General features: G+C 36.9%; 2 protein-coding genes across 2 annotated transcripts; both read right to left on the minus strand.

The window, feature by feature from the left end:
- Nucleotides 1-996: 996 nt before the first annotated feature.
- On the minus strand, nucleotides 997-13,555 carry hadhab (hydroxyacyl-CoA dehydrogenase trifunctional multienzyme complex subunit alpha b). The gene is made up of 20 exons (XM_056245584.1): nucleotides 13,434-13,555; nucleotides 12,539-12,580; nucleotides 12,352-12,422; nucleotides 12,138-12,271; nucleotides 11,608-11,746; nucleotides 9,318-9,437; nucleotides 9,119-9,221; nucleotides 8,792-8,914; nucleotides 8,500-8,618; nucleotides 8,357-8,413; nucleotides 7,615-7,724; nucleotides 7,333-7,467; nucleotides 6,214-6,385; nucleotides 6,041-6,127; nucleotides 5,820-5,960; nucleotides 5,657-5,725; nucleotides 5,327-5,522; nucleotides 3,511-3,625; nucleotides 3,209-3,354; nucleotides 997-1,835 (listed from the first exon to the last, which is right to left on the minus strand). The coding sequence occupies exons 1-20, from the start codon at nucleotides 13,498-13,500 to the stop codon at nucleotides 1,690-1,692; spliced, it is 2,292 nt and encodes a 763-aa protein (XP_056101559.1). The 5' UTR covers nucleotides 13,501-13,555; the 3' UTR covers nucleotides 997-1,689.
- A 3,994-nt stretch (nucleotides 13,556-17,549) lies between these two features.
- On the minus strand, nucleotides 17,550-20,917 carry slc30a1b (solute carrier family 30 member 1b). Its single transcript, XM_056245585.1, has 2 exons — nucleotides 19,828-20,917; nucleotides 17,550-18,597 (listed from the first exon to the last, which is right to left on the minus strand). The coding sequence occupies exons 1-2, from the start codon at nucleotides 20,414-20,416 to the stop codon at nucleotides 17,744-17,746; spliced, it is 1,443 nt and encodes a 480-aa protein (XP_056101560.1). The 5' UTR covers nucleotides 20,417-20,917; the 3' UTR covers nucleotides 17,550-17,743.
- Between the last annotated feature and the right edge of the window lie 805 nt (nucleotides 20,918-21,722).

The raw sequence follows: 21,722 nt of genomic DNA on the forward strand, positions 1-21,722 counted from the left end.
ACATCATCCACGGGGAAACTTCCGGGTGGCAGGAATCCCAGGAAACTGATGGAAGAGACATCATGGCCGAGGGGGGCGGAGCTAAGATAATACTTCTCGGCCCGGAAGTTGCTTCTAGTCAGTGTAAATATTTTATTTTATTAAAAATAAGGAGAGTTACATATGAATAATGAATTAAATCAGTTTACTACATAAAAAGCTTGGTTAAACTAAATAAATAAATTTAAATTAATATAGAAAACGTAAAATATTTTATTGCTCCAAAATTTTGATTATAGGCACTGACTAGGTCTAACCTGGCAAGAACTAAATGACAGGTGCTAAATTTCATATCTTTCATAAATCAATCCTTGTTTCTCTCTTTTTATATGAACACCTTCATAGGAGTCAAAACAGCTTTGGAGGTCAATGTAGGTTATATAAATGTGTGAATATTGTAGTAATAGCCTATTGTACATTAATAATACATTAACGTTGTTGTAAAGTGCTATATACTTAGCGAAAGCTTTAAAATAATGTTAAAAAATGTAAAAACTGAGAGAGTTTTTAAAGACAAAGACAGTGTTGTTACGGTTAACTAAAACTATAGTAAAAAATATATATATATTTTTTTTGTTAATTGAAATAAAGATGAATTAAAGTATGAATTTTCGAGTTTTGAAATCTGAAAATTAGAAATGTTGCCTTGGCAAATTATCAAAATAAAACAATTTGAACTACTAGAATTACTAAAACTAAAATTTAAAAATAAAAACCAATATTAAAATATTAATAGTATATAGATAACTAAAATAACACTGGCCAATAAATATTTATTTGGTAAGTAGCATTTATGTATTATTTAGAATGTATTTGATTGATCCACCAAGCGCCCCCATAGGAGATTCAGTTTTCTCTCCATAAGAAAAAGCTATTAATAGCCCATCAATAACAATGACCTTTCTACTCAATTTAGCTCATTGCATTTAGGAAAGTCTATAGGAAAGATGTTTCTGGTGTTTCTTTTTCTCTCCGTTGTTTGTGCAGATTACAGACACGTGCTGCTGATCCCAGGTGAACCCCCAATTGTTACGTTCCTAATTCATAGTCCAGGGGTAAACTAGAAACGAACAATAACAGTTAGGGGAGACGTTGATGTACCCGTCTCCAGACCCAGAGTCAATAAAAACACCATAAATCACAGAAGACTTTAACATTTCATTTAATTCATTGACAATTTTTTTTTCTGAGGCCACTTTCTATGTCCAGAGAGAGAGAGAGTTTGAGTATAAGTACCGAAGCTCGCTGAAATGAAAAATTATTTTACAGACAAGTGCTTTTGGACTATACATTAGGGTTTTTCTTTTGACACCCAGGCTGTAATGGAACGTGCCTGATGTCTCTGCCTGTACATTTTATTTGTACACAACCATTAGAAAACAATTTCACCTAAAGAGTTCATTAATATACAAACAAAACCCCAAAACTAAATAGTTTAATTTAGTTGAAGGCTATCACTTGGCCAAAGTCTACCTGAATATTAGTCATGTACATGGCATCTTACGGGGGGGAAATGATTATTTCCTTGACAAGGAACAAAAAAGGCCCTTGATATTCTGAACTCTTGCTTTAAGTGCACAATCGATCGCTTGTTTTTCATGTAAATCTCTGAAAATTCTATGAAGTCATAATGGCACATGACGGCTTAAGTCACTTGTGGAATTTCTTGCTTGGATCCTTGGCGTGATCAAGCAGCAGCTGACAAGGAGTAAACTGGTTCCCATAGACATCCTCAAACCTTCTCATCTTCTCCACAAGTTTGTCTGCACCAAAGCAGTCCACAAACCTGAAGGGCCCTGCATTGACAATTCACATAATGAAAGGACTGAATATGCTGATATGCTTTAAAGGTGCAGTAGGTAATATTGACAGCTAGTGGTTAAAATGGGTACTGCAGTCCAAATTCAAAATATTGGAGTCATTTTCCCCACCATGTCCTCCTCAGACTCGACGCTCACGCTGGTTGCCGGATTGAGGAAACGCAACAGGAACAGGCACAATTGGCAATGTTAGGCAACGAGTTAATGAGTTGATTTATACGAGTTTTAATATGCCTCTGGTCATAGAGCTTTTTAGATGGGTGCCGAGGCTTTTTAGGTAGGGCAGAATCTACGATCTCTGACCAAGTTCGTTTGCTGGCTTCCATGGTTTTCCGCCAACTCGCTACCCGGGGTGTCGAAGTACTATAGAGTGCAACTGTTGGGTTACGGAAGTTAAAACTCTATTCATTTTCTCTATAATGAAATCGATTTTGAAGGATAACTTATAAACATTTAGACGAGACAGACCTACTGTTCGGTTGTTAACCCATGGTATTTGCTTCTGCTGAAGCCGTCAGCCCACATTATTTCAGCTTATTTTTTTTAAATAATCGTGTTTAACAGTGGCATCCGAACCCATGATGCTCTACAGAAATAGCTCTTTAGCTCCGCACACTCCCATGAAGCACACTGCGAATAAAGTAATCGAGTCGATCTACATATGCTCTCAAAATACTGAAATACTTATATATATAAATATGCATATTTTACCATAAACTTTAAATATACTGTTTTCATACATATAATCAACGTTCGTAAATGAGTAGTTTTTTATTTTTTATTTTTTTTATTCAATTATTCTGTTCGCAATGCTTAATGGGATTGTAGTTCTTTCCCTTACTAAAGCCGTTAAGTACACAGTCTTGTACCTTTGTTTTCTTTTGTTAGATTTTCAAAAACTTTTTTGCTTCAAATCAAAGTTTGTAATGTTGGGATTCATCTCGTAGCTGATTGACTTGGCTCATGGCTTATAACTCTCTAACGAAGACTATTTTAAAATCCCTATGGGAAAAAAAAATTCAAAAAAAAACTTTTGGAACCAGCACCACTGAAAAAGGGGGCGGGCACTGTTGCACTCTATTGGGTAAATTGGTGGTGGGCGGGGTCACACGGTCCAAAACAAAAACAGACATTCCGACACAGAATAACTGGCTGTAGCATTGTTTTTCATAGAAACAAGTATGTGAACTTAGAATGTTTCCTAAATATCTGCAAACATGGTATGTTTATGCTTTAGTAAAGTCAAAACAAATACATACAGTATAGCACCTTTAATCTGAAAATGAAAGTTTTTAAAGGAAAAGTTAAAGAAAAAATCCAAAGAGTAAATCAAGATATTAGAATCTTACCTCCAAGGCAGGGTGGAAAGCCAAGACCGAACACTGCCCCAATGTCACCCTCCACTGGATTGGCAAGGATGCCCTCTTGTAGACACAGAACAGCCTCATTCACAAAACGAGACACCAGCCTGTACTGTATATCTGAGTCTGAAGATCTGGGTAGAGCGACAGAAGGAAGCAGTAACACTGTTTACTGGATGATAAACTAAGCATTATCCTACTACAAAACAATAACACCGCATTTGTCCTGATGAGAAGTCATTTTACGAATTAAACTACATCTAACCTTAACAACAGTCGGAGCAACTTACACTGCAGCATTTTGCGCCAGCTTGAATGTTTCCAAAATCTCCAGAACTTCTGGGTTCACATCTCTGCTTTTAAGTCCTGGCTGGTAGATGTAGCAGCCCTTGCCCGACTTCCGGCCTAAATTGTGATAATTGAGAAGAAATATTATAATTATACTGAACATGTTAATGTCAATAAACCCAAAGAACAGAATTAATCAGGGTAGACGCCATACTGAATTGTCAGAGATCATGTAGTTTTTTTGTCTACTGAAAGATGTTTTGTCAGCTGAACATTTGGTGTTTTGTTAAACAACAGTACAATTCAATTGAACATATTGGTTTTCATTCCTGCAGGGTTCCTGCACATTTTCCATTTCAAAATCGATTTTTGTAGATCTGTAGATTTTTCTGACCATATTTAACATAAATGGTTCATACAACATTAATTTCAGCATTTTATTTGGTATAGAGTACAGTCATCTGTATATACTATATAGGATAGTCATTAAATATATTTAATTTTCTTTTTTTTTTCTAAGTCCATGTCGCTTTCTTATTCACACGAATTACACCACAGTTCCAGTGCAGCTGAACTCAGACCACCTCGGGTTCGGTTCCCCAGCTTTCACATTGCCAATTTTTAATGCAACCCGTGCCTCGGTTCTAACTAAACTGCCAGTGTGAAAGCACACTTACAAGTCAAGAATGAAACTTTTCATGCTTGCTATCAAATAGTGTCTACTTTGAAAGGCTATGCATTCGGCTGTACACATACGCGTCGAAGCTGAAGTGTGCTTTTGGGGGTGAAACACTCAGTTTCAGTCAATCTCATGTTAATCTTGAGTACCTATAGAGTAATATTGCATCCATCATATCTCCAAAAAGTCTTTAGTTTTATTATATTTATAAAAGAAAGATAGGCTGTACCGAGTCTTTCCGGAAAAAGCCGAGCGGGTGGAGGCGTGCCGTGTGGGCGGAGCTAAATAATCACGAGCGCGCAAAGTTTTAGAACATTTGTGTGTGTCTACTCGTGGTTTATGAAGACATGATTTGGTTTTACAATAAACAAACAGACACCTACAGTAGCCACCTAAACAAATGTATTTAAACAAACACACAACATACATCGCATGCTCCATAGATACATTAACTATTCGTGATCATGTTGTTTAGCCTACTTGCTGTGCTTAAGTTACACACCGATAGACACACACAGATATTTGAAGCAGTTCTACTCACCGCCTGCGGTTCCAACGCAAGACCGTTAACCTTTAGTGTTGGGACTGCTCCATCCTTGAGAACTAAACAATTAGCAAATCCGGCTTCGAACTGGGCCTTGTTTATAAAAAAATCATCCTCGAAATGCATGGAACAAACAAGAACACTTGCACAACTGTGTTGATGATGTTCTGGAAAAACAAACTCCATCCACTGGTCCCTTAACGCTTGATTCTTTGGGAATCTGTGCAGTGTTGTCTTGCCTTGGCAACCGAAAACACACTTCTTTGGTGACATATTCGAGCGCAGCCGATGCACAGCGCTTTGATGGGCATAGGTTACGGCTATCGCTCTACAGCTGCGCGTGCCCTTCCGAGAGAAGTGCCCTTATAAGGAAATTCCGGCGCATCTGACGTCATACACGCCCATACTCAAAAAAAACTTTCCGAAACTTGTGACAACCAGGAAGGAGTATTTTGAGAACAGAAATACTCAAACGTACAACTTAATTTTTGAAACTTTGTCCATGTTCAGCATGGGAATTCAACTCTTTAACAGTGTAAAAAACTCACTATGCATGAAATAGCATTTCACCCCCCCTTTAAGCTAAAGAATGTACCTTTGAATCCTTTTTCCACCATGGTCTTCAAGACCTCAATATTTCCCCCTCCAAATCTGGAGCCGAAGGCCTTGCCGAGGTCTTCGGCCACATGAGCTGCCACATCAATGCCCACTTCATCGGCCAGGGTAGCAGCACCCACAGGGAAGCCAAAACCTGTGGTCAGGGAGTCCAGCTTCTTGGGGTCAACACATTCCTGTATGTAGAGAACAAAACCATGATCTGTATATCAGGTGTGTTTCTATGAACGTCACCATAGCCTGATTTTTGCACATTACACTTTTACAACAGATGGGAATAAATGAATAATTCAAATGGAAACACACAAACCTGCAATACACGCACTGCCTCAGCTAACATGGGACCTAAACATCTGGTTGTGTAGAATCCTGGTCCGTCCTGAAGACAAACATTGCAATTAGCCACTCCATCCCATTTATTTGAATGGATTGTAGATCTGTAAACCGTGTATTCTGGATTGTTGTTGTCTCACCCCAACGACGATAATAACTTTGCCTTGCCTCAGGCCGACCGCCACCGCTGAGGCTGTTGTGTCCTTGGAGGTTTTATCAGTGGTGATGATTTCCAGTAGCTGCATCTTGTCAACTGGAGAAAAGTAGTGCATTCCAATTACCTGAAACAAAACAACAACAAATTTGAGATAATCTCAAACTCTCCAACATGCTGGTCAAGAAGTCATTAAAGGTTTCTTACCTTATCAGGTCGCTTGCTCACAGCTGCAATATCTTTGATTGGTAAAGCAGATGTGTTGGTGGCAAATATACAATGTGGAGGAATCACCTGCAATGACAAAATATGTTATCATCAAAAGTTTTTTATTTATTTAGGAGAGTTTGAAATCTCGATCTTGTTTAATATTAACTTACTGCTTCAACTTCTTTTAGGACTTTGTGTTTGATGCTCAGATCCTCAAAAACGGCTTCAATGACCATGTCGGCTTTATCAAAGCCATTGTAGTCTAGCTGTCCCGTTAGGTTGGACAGAATACTGTCCCTTTCGAATGATGTTATGCTCTTCTTCTTAGTTTTGTCATTTAGCCTAAAATAAAATACAAAAATAGAATTATTATTTTTTTAAATACAATACATAAAAATAAATAATATGGGGAAAAACATCAAAGCAGCTTTAACTTTGGTTACGGTTTGGTCTATTTGTCATTTTTAATCTATTATTTCAGGGCACGTTCACATGACAATGATGTACTAAAAATGGAAACGACATCTTTGTCAAAATGATCCCCGATCACACGGATCCACAAAAACGCTGTATTCTGTATCGATGTCACTTATCGATGTGCCTATAGACTGAACATGTAATTCGCATATGCATGACGTCACCATTTTCACAAATTTGCGTTTTTATAGTTTTAACGGTCCCGTTTTTGAAAACTTGCACTTTGAAACCCGTTTTCTGAAGTTTGCGTTTTCATGCCCTCAAAACGCCATTGTTGTATAAATGAACAGCCAAAACGCATAAAAAGTTTCCCAATTTTAGTTGAAAACAGTGTCGTGTAAACGGTCCCTCAGATAGAGCTGCGTGATTCTGGATAAATTGAGAATCACAATGTTTCTGTTTAAAATAGAGATCACGATTCTGCCACAATTCTGAATAGACAGCAACACAAAATAACATGTAATTTATTTTACTAGAGGTTCTGACAAAATGTTAATTGCTGCAGTCTATTTAAAAATGTTTAATTAATTTGAGTGAATAAATAAAAATAAATAATAAAACTGTTTGACTGAATGATTCAATGACTCAAAAAGAATACACTTGTATTATTACTAGATGAATCAGCATTTTTGAACAAATCTCTTGAATGAATGATTCAATTACAAATATTTTTAACAGTCACTTACTGGTGTAATTGATACAATCTTTATTTGAAGTATCAATTTACTTTCAAAAGGTGAATTACTCTATTTTGATTGATTGCTACTGAATCATTGTCACACAACTCTAGTTTCAGTATATTTAATACTCACCCTTTATAGACCTGCTGCTCTCCACGACTGAGTCCCTCCAGTGTGGTGTCCTTAAGAATAATGTGAGCGCCTTTATCGACAGACACTTGAGCAACGCCAGCACCCATCAAACCTGCTCCCAAGACAGCAAGTGTTCTAAAAATAGAAAATCAATATGCAAGAAAAATGATTTACAATTCTACAGGAAATAAATGTAACACTTAAGCTGCTGCTTATAAATTGCAGTAACCGTAAATTTCCCTCATAAACTTACATATAGTAATAGACAAAGAAAATACATACTTTACTTCCTTTTCAGGGGTTCCGAATCGATTCTTTTTGCATGCGACCTGACCGTAGTAAAGGCCAATAAGTGCTTTACTCTCGGAGGTCATAGCTAACTTGCCAAAATTCTGTAATGGAAATAAAAAGTGCATAATTAGATTATTATGCTACACGCATAACATTATCTTTCGCAGTTACCAAATATTATTAAATGAATATTAGCAGATAATTCAAAATGCTTTCTTTTTAAAAAGTTTAAGTTCTAATTCCCCTGCAAAAATTCACAAGATCAGAGATGCAAGTGAAGATTTTAATAGAAAAACAAGAGATTCCAAGTGTACTTAAATGGAATAATTCAGAATTAGATTGAGTGTTCAAAGGCTGCCCCCTAATAGTCGACCAAACGTTAGTCGATGAGAAGAGCCTTGGGGGCCGTATACATAACGGAAATCCGACAAATCTGCGTAATGCTATAATGTCAATATGGACCAAAAGGAATTTTGAGGAATGTTTCCAGCACCTTGATGAATCTACGCTACGAAGAATTAAGGCAGTTCTGAAGGCAAAAGGGGTTCCAACCCGGTACTAGCAAGGTGAGCCTAATAAAGTGGCCGGTAAGTGTATATTTAAGTGATTAAATTAATATCATAAACGTGCAACTAGTTGACTAATGGCTTAAATGATCGACTACAGGTCTAGCCCTAGTGGGCATGATTGTGTCTTATTGTACGATAATACAGTTTACACATTTTCACAGCACCTGTGACTCAGCCAGGTAACCTGCAGTCAGACCCTGTTCAACACCAGCCTTCACACTCTGAAAGACAAAACAAACAGGTATCAACTCAATACAAGCTATTTCTACTATGATTTATGATAACTCCATTGAGCACAGAATCAAACCTCGATTATTTTCAGTGGTGCAGGGTACAGTCCCTTAGTCTGTTTCATGACCTTCTTCTCAACTGTATTGTAGATCTGTTGTCTCACAAACGGATAACTCATGATGTAGTCTTGAATTTCTGCAGGGAAAAAAATTGTATATACCAATTAAAAAAATAAAGCAAAAAGTACGCTATGTATATGCAACACTGATTAAGATGATCAATATAAATCTTGTAAAAGCCTAAATAACTTGTGTATAAATCATTTTGAATCTAAAACCGTCTAGTAGTCGACCATTGCAAATACTCACTCTGCATTAAGCCCTTTTCTTTGGTAAGTGAGATTTTCTTGTTAGCAAGGCCTCTGGCAGCCTCCACAGCTACTTCCTCCAAGTATTCGATAGTCCTCTCCTCTGGACTCTTCAATCCAGGTCCTGTTTTTAAATTAATACTTTTATTCAGCAAGGATGCAATACATTTTTTAAAAGTGACAAGTCTTTTATGTTGTTACAAAAAATATATATTTCAAATACATAATGTTCTTTTGAACCCTTCTATTCATCAAAGAATCCTGAATTTTGTTTATTCTATTTTTTACATATATACACACAAATGCAATAACACAGAAAACGTTTTACCAAGAGTATCCACCAGCCGGTCAACCAGTCCCATTTTCTTGGCTTTATCTGGACGGATGTTTCTTCCTGTTAGCATCATATCAAAAGCACTGGGAAGACCAAGCTACATAAAAGCAAAGGTGTAAAAACAACCACGCTTGAGATGTGAAGATTCAATTAAAAGAATAATTATTAAACGTGTCTGTGGCATATTACGGACCATTTTGGGCAGTCTCTGTGTTCCTCCAGCTCCAGGCAGAAGGCCAAGCATGACCTCAGGTACACCCAGGACTGTCTTCTTACTCTTGGTGGCTATTCTGTACTGACAGGCAATGGCAAACTACAAACACATAAAATACAATATCAATTTTGTATTGTCTGTAAAACTTAAAATGCACAATTTTTGTGTTGTATTTAGACAAATGTATTGTTTAATTTATTGCATAGGTTATTGTTTGTATCATTCATAATAGTTTATAATAATCAGATATTTGTCTATATACAAAGTAACAAAACGAATGCAAACACTTTCTTAAAGAGCATATTGCAGGTAAAAAAAAATCTAAATTAATAAATAACCTTGTATGAAAATACCATATGAAAAGTTAATGCAGGATTTAAAATGTTTTAAAACGACATAAGGGCACTAATTTAGTAGATAAAGTGAGCGTTTCTTTGACTGCTCGTGAAAACGGCTTTTTTTTTCAACATCGCGTCATTTTACGTCACGCCAGGGAGCCTCAGCCTCGGCTCAGTGCAGAGTAGGCTGGTATTCAGTGAGAGCGGCCGTGAGTCAGTGTGTTTTCGGTAGTTTTTGTATTTCAATTTATCATCGTCATGGTAAATGATTGTGTTTGTGGAGGTTGCAAAAACTCCGGCCTGTCAGGACATCGAGTCCACAGGTTTCCATAACAAGAAAAAGGACGGTGCTGTATATCTTTCGTGCCTGGTGCGGTGTGTGCAGGTGAAGAGACGGATTTCTCTTCCGCATCGGCTTCGAAAAACGCGGTCATGTGTAGCGTTCACTTCAGATCGGAGTTCAACATGGGATGCCGAAGCAAAAATATTGATCGTCCTATACTATACCAATGGCATCAAATAGTGTGATATAGGTAGTCATGCCCTAAATAGAGGCAACTTGTAATTGAAAAACAAAATTACTCCGATTGTTTAAATATTCAAATCTTTAAATTTCTGTTTATGTTATAACCAAGGTGAAAAATATGTATTAAAAATGTACTTGAGTATGTTTTTAGTACAATACAAATATACTCAAGTATAGTTTTTATACATTTAATAGTATCTACCCTAAACATACTAATGTCTGCTGGCCTGATATACGATGGTAATAATCTGTACAATATTGTGAGCACAGTGTATATCGTTAGCGAACGTGTATCCATCTATAAGCTAACACTGGTCTCTCTCACCAAGACACCTGTCCTCCACTGATTCTCCTCACACCACAACTCAATTTGTCTCTGACCGTTCTGTCTAACATTAATCCTGGCCTGTCCCTGCTCTCTTAGCAGGCTCATAACTGTATTGCTGTGGTCCATCATACCAGTAAGTATTTCCTCAGCGTCCGAAATGTCATTGCGATCCATTGTTTTCCTGTTGTTTGAAATCGAATCGTGAAAATCTAGTTCCTACATTATTTTTCTATACATTGACTCGTTGGGTCCTCTAACCTGCAATATGCCCTTTAAAGTGTGGTGTGTTAAATAGCTGTTTGTGAATGTAAAAGGTCTGCAAAGTTTCAAAGATCAAAATGGATCGATTCTGAACTGCCTGAAATGAGTCGTCAGTAATTCCAGTCTTTTTTTCTGCATGAACTTATGTAGGTTTATAACGAATTTTTATAATGTCAGCCTATGGTCTTCTTCGGCTGCCCGAGAACAACGTTTACTTTGACATGCCCTCAAACACTGTAGTTGTAGCTGAGGCCTGGAAGAGTTTGGTTGGTATTGTCGACATTTCAGCTGTTTTGTGTGCGGCGAAAGCAAATCCACTTTGCATACACTTCCAAAGGATGAGGACTCGGGCTTGAATTGGTATGGTAAAACCGACGCTATCGTTACTGTTCGTATCACTGTTTATCAATTGCTGAGGATGCTTCCAGAGCAGAAATTTAGATATGGTAATTGGCGCTTGGTTTCCGACACACGCTGTAAGCGGTCGACCAATCACAACAGACTGGGCCGTCTGACCAATCAGAGCAAAGTAGACTGGCGGAAAGGAGGGGTTTAAAAAAAGACTGTACCTTTATCATGTCGTTTCAGACACTGTGAGAAAAAAAGTAATGCTGCAAATTAATATTATGAGAAAATTAAAGTGATTTTTGACCTTGGATATATGTAAACCTATTGCAGGAGACCTTCAAAAACAAAATTAGGAGCCTTTAAAATAGCATAATAGGGGAACTTAAATCACATCAGAAATGTTACAGTAATCCTATGCTTGCCCTGTGGGTGGAAAAAAATTGTGACATATGAACATGAATGCAGTACCTCTAAGCCTCCACCAAGACACGACCCATTAATGGCAGCGACAATGGGCTTAGGAGATTTCTCAATCTTCTCAAACATCCTCTGGCCCTCCTGAGAAAGGCCAGTGACCTCCTCTGCAGTCTTACAGGCCTGAATCATGCTAAATACATGGTACAGACAATAACAGGTAAGATATCAGCACTGTATTTGATAATGATCACCATAACCACCAATAATAAACACATTATGAATTCTGGGTCACACTTTAGTTTAGGGTCAAACTCTCACTTTTAACTAATTATTAACTATGACTTTTGCCTCAAACTCCTAATTACTGCTTATTAATAGTTAGTAAGGTAGTTTTTAAGTTTAGGTATTGAGTGGATTAAGGGATATAAAATATGGTCATGCAGAATAAGGCATTATTATGTACTTTATAAGTACTAATAAACTACCAGTATCCTAGTAATATGCATGGCATGCTAATAAGCAACTAGTTAATAATGAGAATTGGACCCTAAAATAAAGTGCTACCGAATTCGGATACTGACTTAATGTCTGCCCCTGCGATGAAGCTGCCGGGTTTGGATGAGATGAGAACAACACCATGGACAGCATTGTTTCCCAAAATCTCATCCATAACTTCTGTCATCTCCCTTTGCATTTGAATAGACAGTGTGTTGACCTAGACATTGCAAAAAACACATTATGACATATTATGATATCATTTGAATGCATTAACGTGGCTGCAGAGACAACCATTACCTTTGCATTGGGATCATTCACACGGATCACAGCTACATCTCCCTTGACCTCATAGTTTACGTGTGTACGAGCTGAGGAAATATTGAAAAGACATGAAAATTAAAAAGCATGCAATACATTAAATAATTAATTTGAGATCATAAAAAACATCACTATATATATATATATATATATAAAAATACTTTACCCATCATACAAGCAGCAACTTTAAAGGTCCGCCTGCTGACACCTTTATTGGGTAAAAAAATGAATAGTGATGTGAAGGTACAATCACAGAAATGGACTCAAGTGAAGTCATAGGCTAATACCTCATATAAAACGATCTCAAACCAGTGAGGGTCATATTAGGCTAAGTTGGAAGACAGTGAAGATATATTACACACAGCAGAATGTAGACAGGCCTGTAGAGGACATGACTCCAGTAGTACAGCCACAGATGAACTTTAACCTAGTTTCCTCTTAAACTACACTACAACCATAATGATAATGTCATAGACCTCACAATAATGATGAAAACATAATGAACTGAATACAAAGCCTCTCTGTAAACAAATCGGACATATTAGCCATAATTTAACAAAAATCCTTATAGATGCAGATGTATTACCAGATATCATTAAACTAACCTCGATTAAACCAGTTTTCAACAGCAGAGACAACAGCTATGCGTCAACTAACAATTATTAAAAACGTTAAAAATTATTCTATACACCAAATATTTATTTTAAAAAAATATCTTCATACATTATAAGATAATGGCCAGCATTAGCTATGCTTATTGAATGGGAACAACATGTCACTGCGATAACTCTACTATTAAATAAAATTAATTAAATTAAAACAGCATTGATAGACGTGCGCGTTTCGTTGCACACGCAGTAAAGTAAACTGCGCGCGCGTGAAACTTAAAACAGTCACAAAACATTGATCACTAGACCTTGAGTTAATTAGCAGGTGAGCTAAGCTACTTCAGTGAAGTGTGACTGGTGACTCTCCACAGTAGTTTATTTACGCAAGTGTTAAAGCGAAATGCAATAGGGATGTAGAGTCATTTAAGGAAAGATTGTAGAGGTGTGAAGTACCTGGAAAGAGGGTATATCTTCTGGTTGTGAGTCTGGAGAGGGAACCGAGGGCTCGTACGCCGGCCATGTTTGGAGGTCAATGTGTGTAATGACAGACAGCAGGCGGAAGACTGGAGGAGGAGGAGTATTTCACTTCTATACTGCCAGAAACCTGCTGAACACATCCAATCCAAGACCGCACCAGATAATAAATCATTATATTATGGGTTTTTTGTTGTTGTTGTGGGTTTGAATAATAAAAAAAAAACTTAAACCTATAACCTCTGTTGTAATGTTTTTCAGTTAAACCTAGAAATAAGCAGAAGAATAAAAAAATGTATTTGTATTAATTACATAAATTAGGCTATTTATAAAGGAAGAGTGGTTTGGGAATGGGTGCTATATTTCTAAAATTTATATATTTCTCTAAAATTGCATATAGGCCTATTCCAAGCTTCTCAAATCATGCTGGATAACGGTAAAAGAGACATACTAACATATTTAGAAGTGTATGTACATTTTCCATTGAACTATTTTACTGAATTTGTTATGCTAAAAATATAATTTTGCATCAAATTAGACAAACTCGGCAACTCAAGCATTTTGGACCCTTTTACATGTCCTACCATCTTGGTTGCACTGCATTTTTTATTACTTATTGATTTTAAAATGCTTATATGTTAATTCATTATTACTTTTCGTTTTCATTTTAGTTTATTTTTCAAGTTAAAACATGAAAATAAGACATTAAATAACTAAAAAGAAACTAAAATAAGTTTACATTTTTTTATATCTTATTTTATTTCAGTTAGCCTAACTTTTATTTTATTTGAAGTCAAATAAATTAACCATGATATGCAATCAGTTGCAATGTATGGTTGCAATTCTATAAACATCACCACAGTTTGCAAACCTGCAATGTGACATGCATCCACAAGATGGCAAACACGTTTGCATTAAAGGGACAGTTCACCCAAAAATGAAAATTCTATCATTAATTACTCACCCTCATGTCGTAACCCGTAAGACTTTCGTTCATCTTCAGAACACAAATGAAGATCTTTTTGATGAAATCTGAGAGCTTTCTGTCCCTCCATTGACAACTACGCAACTACCACTTTGACGCTTCAAAAAGTCCATAAAGAGATCGTAAAACTAATATGAATCGAGCGGTTGGTTTAGTCCAAATTTTCTAAAGAGACTCGATCACTTATGATGAAGAAATTTAGGCTTTTACCACTAAATTCACAGACTGTATCCACACACACACACACACACAAAAATCACAGCAGAATTAAAAGCGCACCTCGACTCTCATGTTTCCACAAGTCAATATTCATGGTCGGGCTGCTATAGCCAAACCTTTGGTCACTCATGCCAATGCCAAATGTCAGTTTCATTGGCGCCAACTGTGCAAATCTTGGCCCGTGGAAACATGTGAAACATGTATTGTTCCCTGATGACGTGATGAGTCCACCTTCAGTGTCTTTCGCATGGGAGTTACGGTGTGGTGAAGCCCCAAAGAGGCTTCCAGAGTGAAGCACGGGGTGGATCAATAATGGTTTGGGCTGCGATATCATTCCCTATAGGGACTACCGAACTATTCTGGAGGACCATGTGCACCAATGGTTTAAACATTGTACCCTGAATGTAGCAATACACACAACAAAACTTGTGACAGAATGGTTTGATGAACACGAAAGTGAAGTTGAACATCTCCTATGGCCTGCACATTCAACAGATCTAAATATTTTTGAGCCACTTCAGGGTACTTTGGAGGAGCAAGTCAGGAAATGTTTTCCTCCACCAGCATCACATTGTGACCTGGCCATTATTGTTCTGGAAGAGGTATAGCTCAAAATCCCTCTGGACACTATGATGAGGGACTTGTATCTGTCATGTAAGACAAATTCTGTACACCACACTAATAAATTACCAGTATTGTGGTCTAAAACCAAGTGTTTCAGTTTCATTTTCCAACCCCTGTATGTTGACAATAAGTTAATTCATATAAACAAAATATGACCAGCTTGTATGTTGTGTGTTAACTGGGAAGCAATATAAATAATGATACATTAGTGAACTATGTTCTGTCAGATTTTCATCTTTATATTTTGTTCTTGTGTGTTACAGTGGTCTCATTGTAAGGCTTGTACTTTCCTTGTACGTTCCATCTGAACTCGGGACCATTCTCACATGATAAGCTCTGTCATCCCCAGCCCCTTCATCATACTCTCAGTTCAACAGCCAATGGGTTTAACTGAACTTTTCCACATTTAACCTACTTAAAAAGCAAAAAACTCCTTACGGATTTACAGCAATACAAACAGCACAAGACTACTAAATTTGTGATTGCTCAATAACTGTCAATAACGGTCAATCAATTATTAATTGTTACAATAGTAGACACGCATCAGGTCTCTTATCCTATAGAGAATTGATTTGAAGACTGTGCAATGACTGAATAAGAACCATTCTCCATTGTTTTGAAACAGGGCCCCATACACTGCTTTACTGATTGCATCACACTGTCCTCATTAAGTGCTCCCCCCTTATCCCAATACTGTTCTTTCACAACAAACATCCCCTGATCCATCATATGGCCATACAAGTGTAGAAATCTATTTAAAGAATTCAACATAGTCACTAAATACTTATCACAGTGATTGTGTGCTCATGTGCGAGTAAGTTCCAAGGTCCATTCAAGACATGATCTGTTTGTACAGCTGTGCAAGGAACAAGCTGCCATTTTGTGTGAGGACAGCACTGACTGCTGCATCTGTTTAAAGTCACCATGAAATCAAAATTGACTTTTTTTAATGGAATATTGCATGATTTATCTGTGAACATCATAATGTTTTTTAATTCATGTGCCCTCGTAATTTTTTAATCAAAATAACCTCCCCTCCCTCTTGCAGCAGAATCTCTTCTCTGATGACGTGTTTACTGGTGTGAGGGCGGGGCAACCTCTCACTGGCATGAGATCGACCAATAGGAAACCACAACGATCCAACCATCCAATCAATTTCTGACTGACAAAATCAAGTCTTTTTTTCTAATTTTTTTCTTGTTCGAGAAGCCGTTTCATTTGGATATATATGTAGGCTATAAGCACGTTACAAAGGGAAGAAATTACGCAACTTCCGTTTAATGACGACTTTACATCCAACCAAATAATAGATTAGGTTCCTTTTGCAACATGACCTATAATATTCATGTATATTTTAATAATAATCATGAGGAGTTTAATAGTCTTGACGAATTTAATAATTTTCTTGAGGAGAAGATACAAGCAGAAAATAAAATAAGTTTAAAAATATAATACAGCATTATATATTTATGTGGATAATTTATTTAAAAAATATTCCACAAATATGTTTCAAAATGTTTACATAAGACAGATTAAAATCGAACTTAAATATTTTATTGTCATTTTACCATGTACAGTAGTGGCCAAAAGTGATGTCCGGCCTAGAAAAATTGACCTTCACTTTTTACTTAATTTATAAAAAGTTTTCTTAAGATTTTGTAAGCGTATTGCGTAGTTGTGCTTGAAGTCAATTGTGTTATTTGTGATAACGCAATGAAACATGCCAAATAAGGGCATTCTTTTTTTCCAGGCTGTCATATAAAGCAATTATGAACACATGCAAAAACAAGAGAGAACCAACCAAAATATTAATAACTGATATGTTGTAGTTAATGGATGCTTTTTCCTGTGAGCTTTTTGCTTTTCTATGCATAGAAAAAAATCCCTAGTTGTAGCTTACCCCTTTTTTTGTCAAATAATTTAGTCTTAATCTTAATCAAGTTTAGACTCATACTCATATTTAAAATATAAAATATTTTCCTCATATATTGATGGTTTAATCAAACTTGTAAAATCATTAAAAATAAATCCCCAAACCAATCCCCTCCGGACATCACTTTTGCCAACTATACACCTCTATTGGCTGGCAAAAGTGTATGATCATTATAATAGATTATAGTGTAATACATATGAAAAATAAATATCTGCTATTAATATGCATCAATGTCTTTATTTGTAAATACATTATGTACCCTTTAATATATATCTTGCAAGCAATAAGAACCAACAAACATAATATGAAAAAATTGTATTCTGTTTTTTATATATATATATCATGTTTATATACAGAACACAGCATGGAATCTAATGTTGTTGGGTTCAACAAAACCAACACTCTGAGACATACTTATGCAATAAGAAGATTTTAAATAATCCAGACAATTGCCCTAATCTCCCACATTTCCTGCGACTGTGAGCAAGTGGTCATGTGCAACTCATGCAATATAATGTCCTTCTTGACCTAAACTGTTGATTCCATCTCTGTACTATGTACAGTTTCCTCCACTTCCTTCTGATCAGCCCATCCGACAGCATGCCTGCAGTTCTTTCCTTTAATCTTGGTCAGCTCCGACTCTGGCTTAGCCCTTTTAGTCGGATTACAACATAGTTTGGGTTTGCATCGACTTTGACAGGAAAGCTCACACCGGGAGTCACCAGATCCTTCAGAAATGGAAGAAAACTCTGGCTGGACAGTAGTAGCATGGATGTCTTCATCATGGAAAATGTCTTTAATGCGTTTGGCTATGTCCATGTAAGTAGCTGGATCTGCGCATTTGATGTGAGCGGTTGCAATAATGCGAGACCCAGCCAGCTGCCAGATGTGCAGTTCATGAACGGCTATAACACCATCCAGGCTCCGTAGTTTCCCATTCAGCTTGTGCAGATCGATCTGTTTGGGTACCGTTTGTAGGAGGATCAGAGCCGACTCCTTTAGGAGAGGAAAAGTTGTGTAGAGCAAAATACACACCATTATTAGACATAGCATTGGGTCCAGATAAAGCACCCAACATGGTCCAGCTACAGATACGGTTCTTGGGCTCCTGTCGTGCGGTTTGGATATGCTCAGCAGGACTGTGGTATTAACATGTTGATGTTCAGTCAAGTGGGTGCTACGGCAGGGGTTGAAACAGATTTCGTCGCTTTGGCATGGCGTCCACACAAAAGTGAAAATCAAGGCGTTGACTACCACAATGACGGAACCTAATGCATCGCCAAGCACGTGCAGAAACACTCCACGCATGTTCAACTGGGAGTCAGAACTGTGATCCAGGTCCTCCAATGAGCCGTTGGCCGGGATTCTGATGTTCAGGCTGTCTAAAAAAGGCAGACCGCAAAGTGATCATAAAAATAAAGACGAAGAGGAAAATATGTGCATAAATATAATTGATATGCTTATCATAATTTTTTAACAATACATTTCTTTTTTCGAAAAAAAAAAATTAAGAATAAGAATTTTATAGAAATTGCACTCAAAAGAGGCAACAACTACAAAAACAACAAAAAATATTCAATATCATTGGAAATGGCATGACTTTTACATCAGGGTTCCCACACTTTCTTAATTTCCATGTTTGTCCCATTACTTTTCCAGTCGTGTGTGATGTCTGGATACAGATTTAACTACAAAATAGCTACACAAATTTATGTTTACTATAAACATTTCAATAAGCTTTTTAAGATATTGTACATTTTGATGACTCTTCCAGGCCTTGAAATCATACTTTTGATATTTAAAGAAAAAAATTCCCAATATTTCCAGGTTTTCCAAGACTGTGAGAACCCTAATTTTACATGTATGTGTTATATTACACTGCCCTGCCCCAAAAAAAAGTAAGAAAAAAAAGTCACTGTTTGGATTTAAATTCTTAAGAGGTTATGATTAGATAATTATTGCAGTGATTATTATGTTTCTAGCATTTTGGCAACAGTTTTTTAACATTAATTGATGAAGTGTGTAGATTTTTATTTTTTTAAACAACCATAGGAAGACACATCATGGCCATATTCCAAGATGACAAAGCCAAGATTCATCAGGCTAAAATTGTGAAAGAATGGTTGGGAGGGAGCATGAATAATCATTTCCACACATGAATTGACACCTCTGAGTCCAGACCCAAATTCATTCCAAGTCTTTAGGATGTGCTGGACGAGACTTTACAGAGTGCTGGACTCTTGCATCGTCAATACAAGATCTTGACCAAAAATTGATACACCTCTTTATGGAAATAAACTTGTGATGTTACTTCCATCAAGAGCTGATTTGCAATGATGTTGATTAAGAAATGAAACACTCCATCAGTTAGGGATAGAAGAACTGTTGCCAAACATATAACATGCTAGAAACATAATAATCACTGCAATAATGATCCAATCATAGACTCTTAAGTATTTGCCTATATAAAAACTTTTTTCTTTCTTTTTTTTTGGCTGGGCAGTGTATAATACAATTATAATGAAAAAGCATATAGGCTATATTTAATATAAATATATATAGCCTATGTTTTTTTTTTTTTTTACAAAAGTTAATTTTATTTTAACACCTACCTGATTTCAGATCTGAAGTTTGATCTCCTTGAGAACTGCTGCTGTTTATCATAAGATTGTGTTCCTCTTTATGCGCCTTTGGTTTTTCATAATGTCTGCTTTTTGTGTTGTGACCATGAGAGTGTCCGTGTCCCCGATGAGAGTGACCACCATGAGAGTGCCCGTGCCCTCCAAACCCTGCGTGTCCGTGGAACAGAAAAAGACCAAGTACATTGACCAGTAGACCAGCAACGCCAACCCAAATGACCACTCGTGGATTCTCGATCTCATGAGGCAGCGTGCAGCGCTCGACGGCTTCCAACAGAATAGTGAAGCAGAGGGCCGTCAAAAACACGGCGTTCACTAAAGCTCCCATCACTTCTGCGCGGATCCATCCAAACGTGTTTTTACTTGTGGTTTGAGTTGTCTCCGCAAAACTCACGGCAATCAAAGCCACTATCAAGGCTATTACATCCGACAGCATATGAAAAGAGTCTGACAGCATTGCGAGAGATGCTGTTATCCTGCTTACCACAACTTCAACAATGAAAAACACAAGCGTTAAAGACAGCATGCACAGCAAACGCACACGGTTCTGTCCCAAACCCATTTTTTGTCTTCAACGGCAAATAAAATTATATTTATATTCGCGAATAGTCTTGTATAATAACACACAGAGACGGTTTTAGATGTCTATGGAATGAACGTTTGTCATAAACAAGAGATTAATGTTGAAAATAAACGCGTAAATGCTGTTGCTATTGGCAACTCGCGAAATATCAGTTGCGCGACGCACTAAAGAATTCAGCGCAGCGAAACATTCATTCATACTTATTAGAGAGAAACACCGGCCGCCATAGACTGGGGATGGAATAAAAGACGCTCGTGAATCTCCAGGAGAAGTTAAACGAAACTTGAGACTTTGCACCCGGACCGGTAAACTTCTCCACACGGTCTGAGCGGGGACGCGCAGTGCCCATGCGTCCCCATTGGCCGAATATAACTGTGTGCTGGAGTCGGAGTCACATGGTCAGCGAGAACACATTCTGCTGTCGGTTAGACAATGCAAATCATAGCAATCAGTGCAAATGAATGAAAATTACTCCAAGGTGTGCATACATTATTTACAAAAGAGATAAAGTAATAGGCCTAAAGAAAGATTAGCATTAGACAAACTTAAGTGTTGTAATTCTGAATCACTGTATAGCCTATTTTGCAATACAATTAAATAGCCTTTCTGTTCGGATGGACTATATTTTATTTTATTTCATTTTGGCGGACACGGACACTTATTGCTGTATAGAAGAAAATAATAAAAATATACAATAGTATAAAAATTATTACAATTGCAATTTTTAATCATTTTTTCATTTGTTTCTTTTAACATGTTCCTCCTACACACACACGTTACATATTAATTTCGGTCAGATGTATATAAATCAGGACTTTACATAATGATTTTATACTGTACAAACTGCATTCTATCCCCTAACCATAAACCTACCCATCACAGAAAACTTTCTGTATTTTTACATTACATGTATTTTCAAAAGACATCACTTAGTCCGATGTATAAGATGTTTTCCTCATGGGGATCAAAAAATATCCCCACAAAGACAAGGATTTTGGATATTGCCATCTTTTTGGGGGCCATTTTGTCCCCATAATGTAGGGTTTACCAGCAGACAGACACACACACACACACACACACACACACACACACGAGATGTCCTGATAATATAATAGGTCAAATATGGTGGTAGCCACTGAAGGCCCATATATTAACAGACTATTGCCTACAGTTAAATTATGCATTATACAGATGGCCACTGTATGTGTGCACTCACACAAAAAAAGGCATAAGATAAGGCTTGTATGTATCCTCATCATTGAGTTTTTATGGTAAAATTCATAGT

Source organism: Rhinichthys klamathensis, unplaced genomic scaffold, assembly GCF_029890125.1.
Source record: "Rhinichthys klamathensis goyatoka isolate OS25496 unplaced genomic scaffold, OSU_Roscu_1.1 h1tg000032l_1, whole genome shotgun sequence".
NCBI lineage: Eukaryota > Metazoa > Chordata > Actinopteri > Cypriniformes > Leuciscidae > Rhinichthys > Rhinichthys klamathensis.

Bases quoted from the DNA above. Each gene is read 5' to 3' on its own strand.
- hadhab (XM_056245584.1), bottom strand. From the start codon at position 13,500: ATGGCCGGCGTACGAGCCCTCGGTTCCCTCTCCAGACTCACAACCAGA. The intron at 12,581-13,433 runs GTACTTCACACC...TACCCAATAAAG, and splicing joins AAGATATACCCTCTTTCCAG to GTGTCAGCAGGCGGACCTTT. The intron at 1,836-3,208 runs GTAAGATTCTAA...TTGTCAATGCAG, and splicing joins CTTTCCACCCTGCCTTGGAG to GGCCCTTCAGGTTTGTGGAC.
- slc30a1b (XM_056245585.1), bottom strand. From the start codon at position 20,416: ATGGGTTTGGGACAGAACCGTGTGCGTTTGCTGTGCATGCTGTCTTTA. The intron at 18,598-19,827 runs GTAGGTGTTAAA...TGCCTTTTTTAG, and splicing joins AACTTCAGATCTGAAATCAG to ACAGCCTGAACATCAGAATC.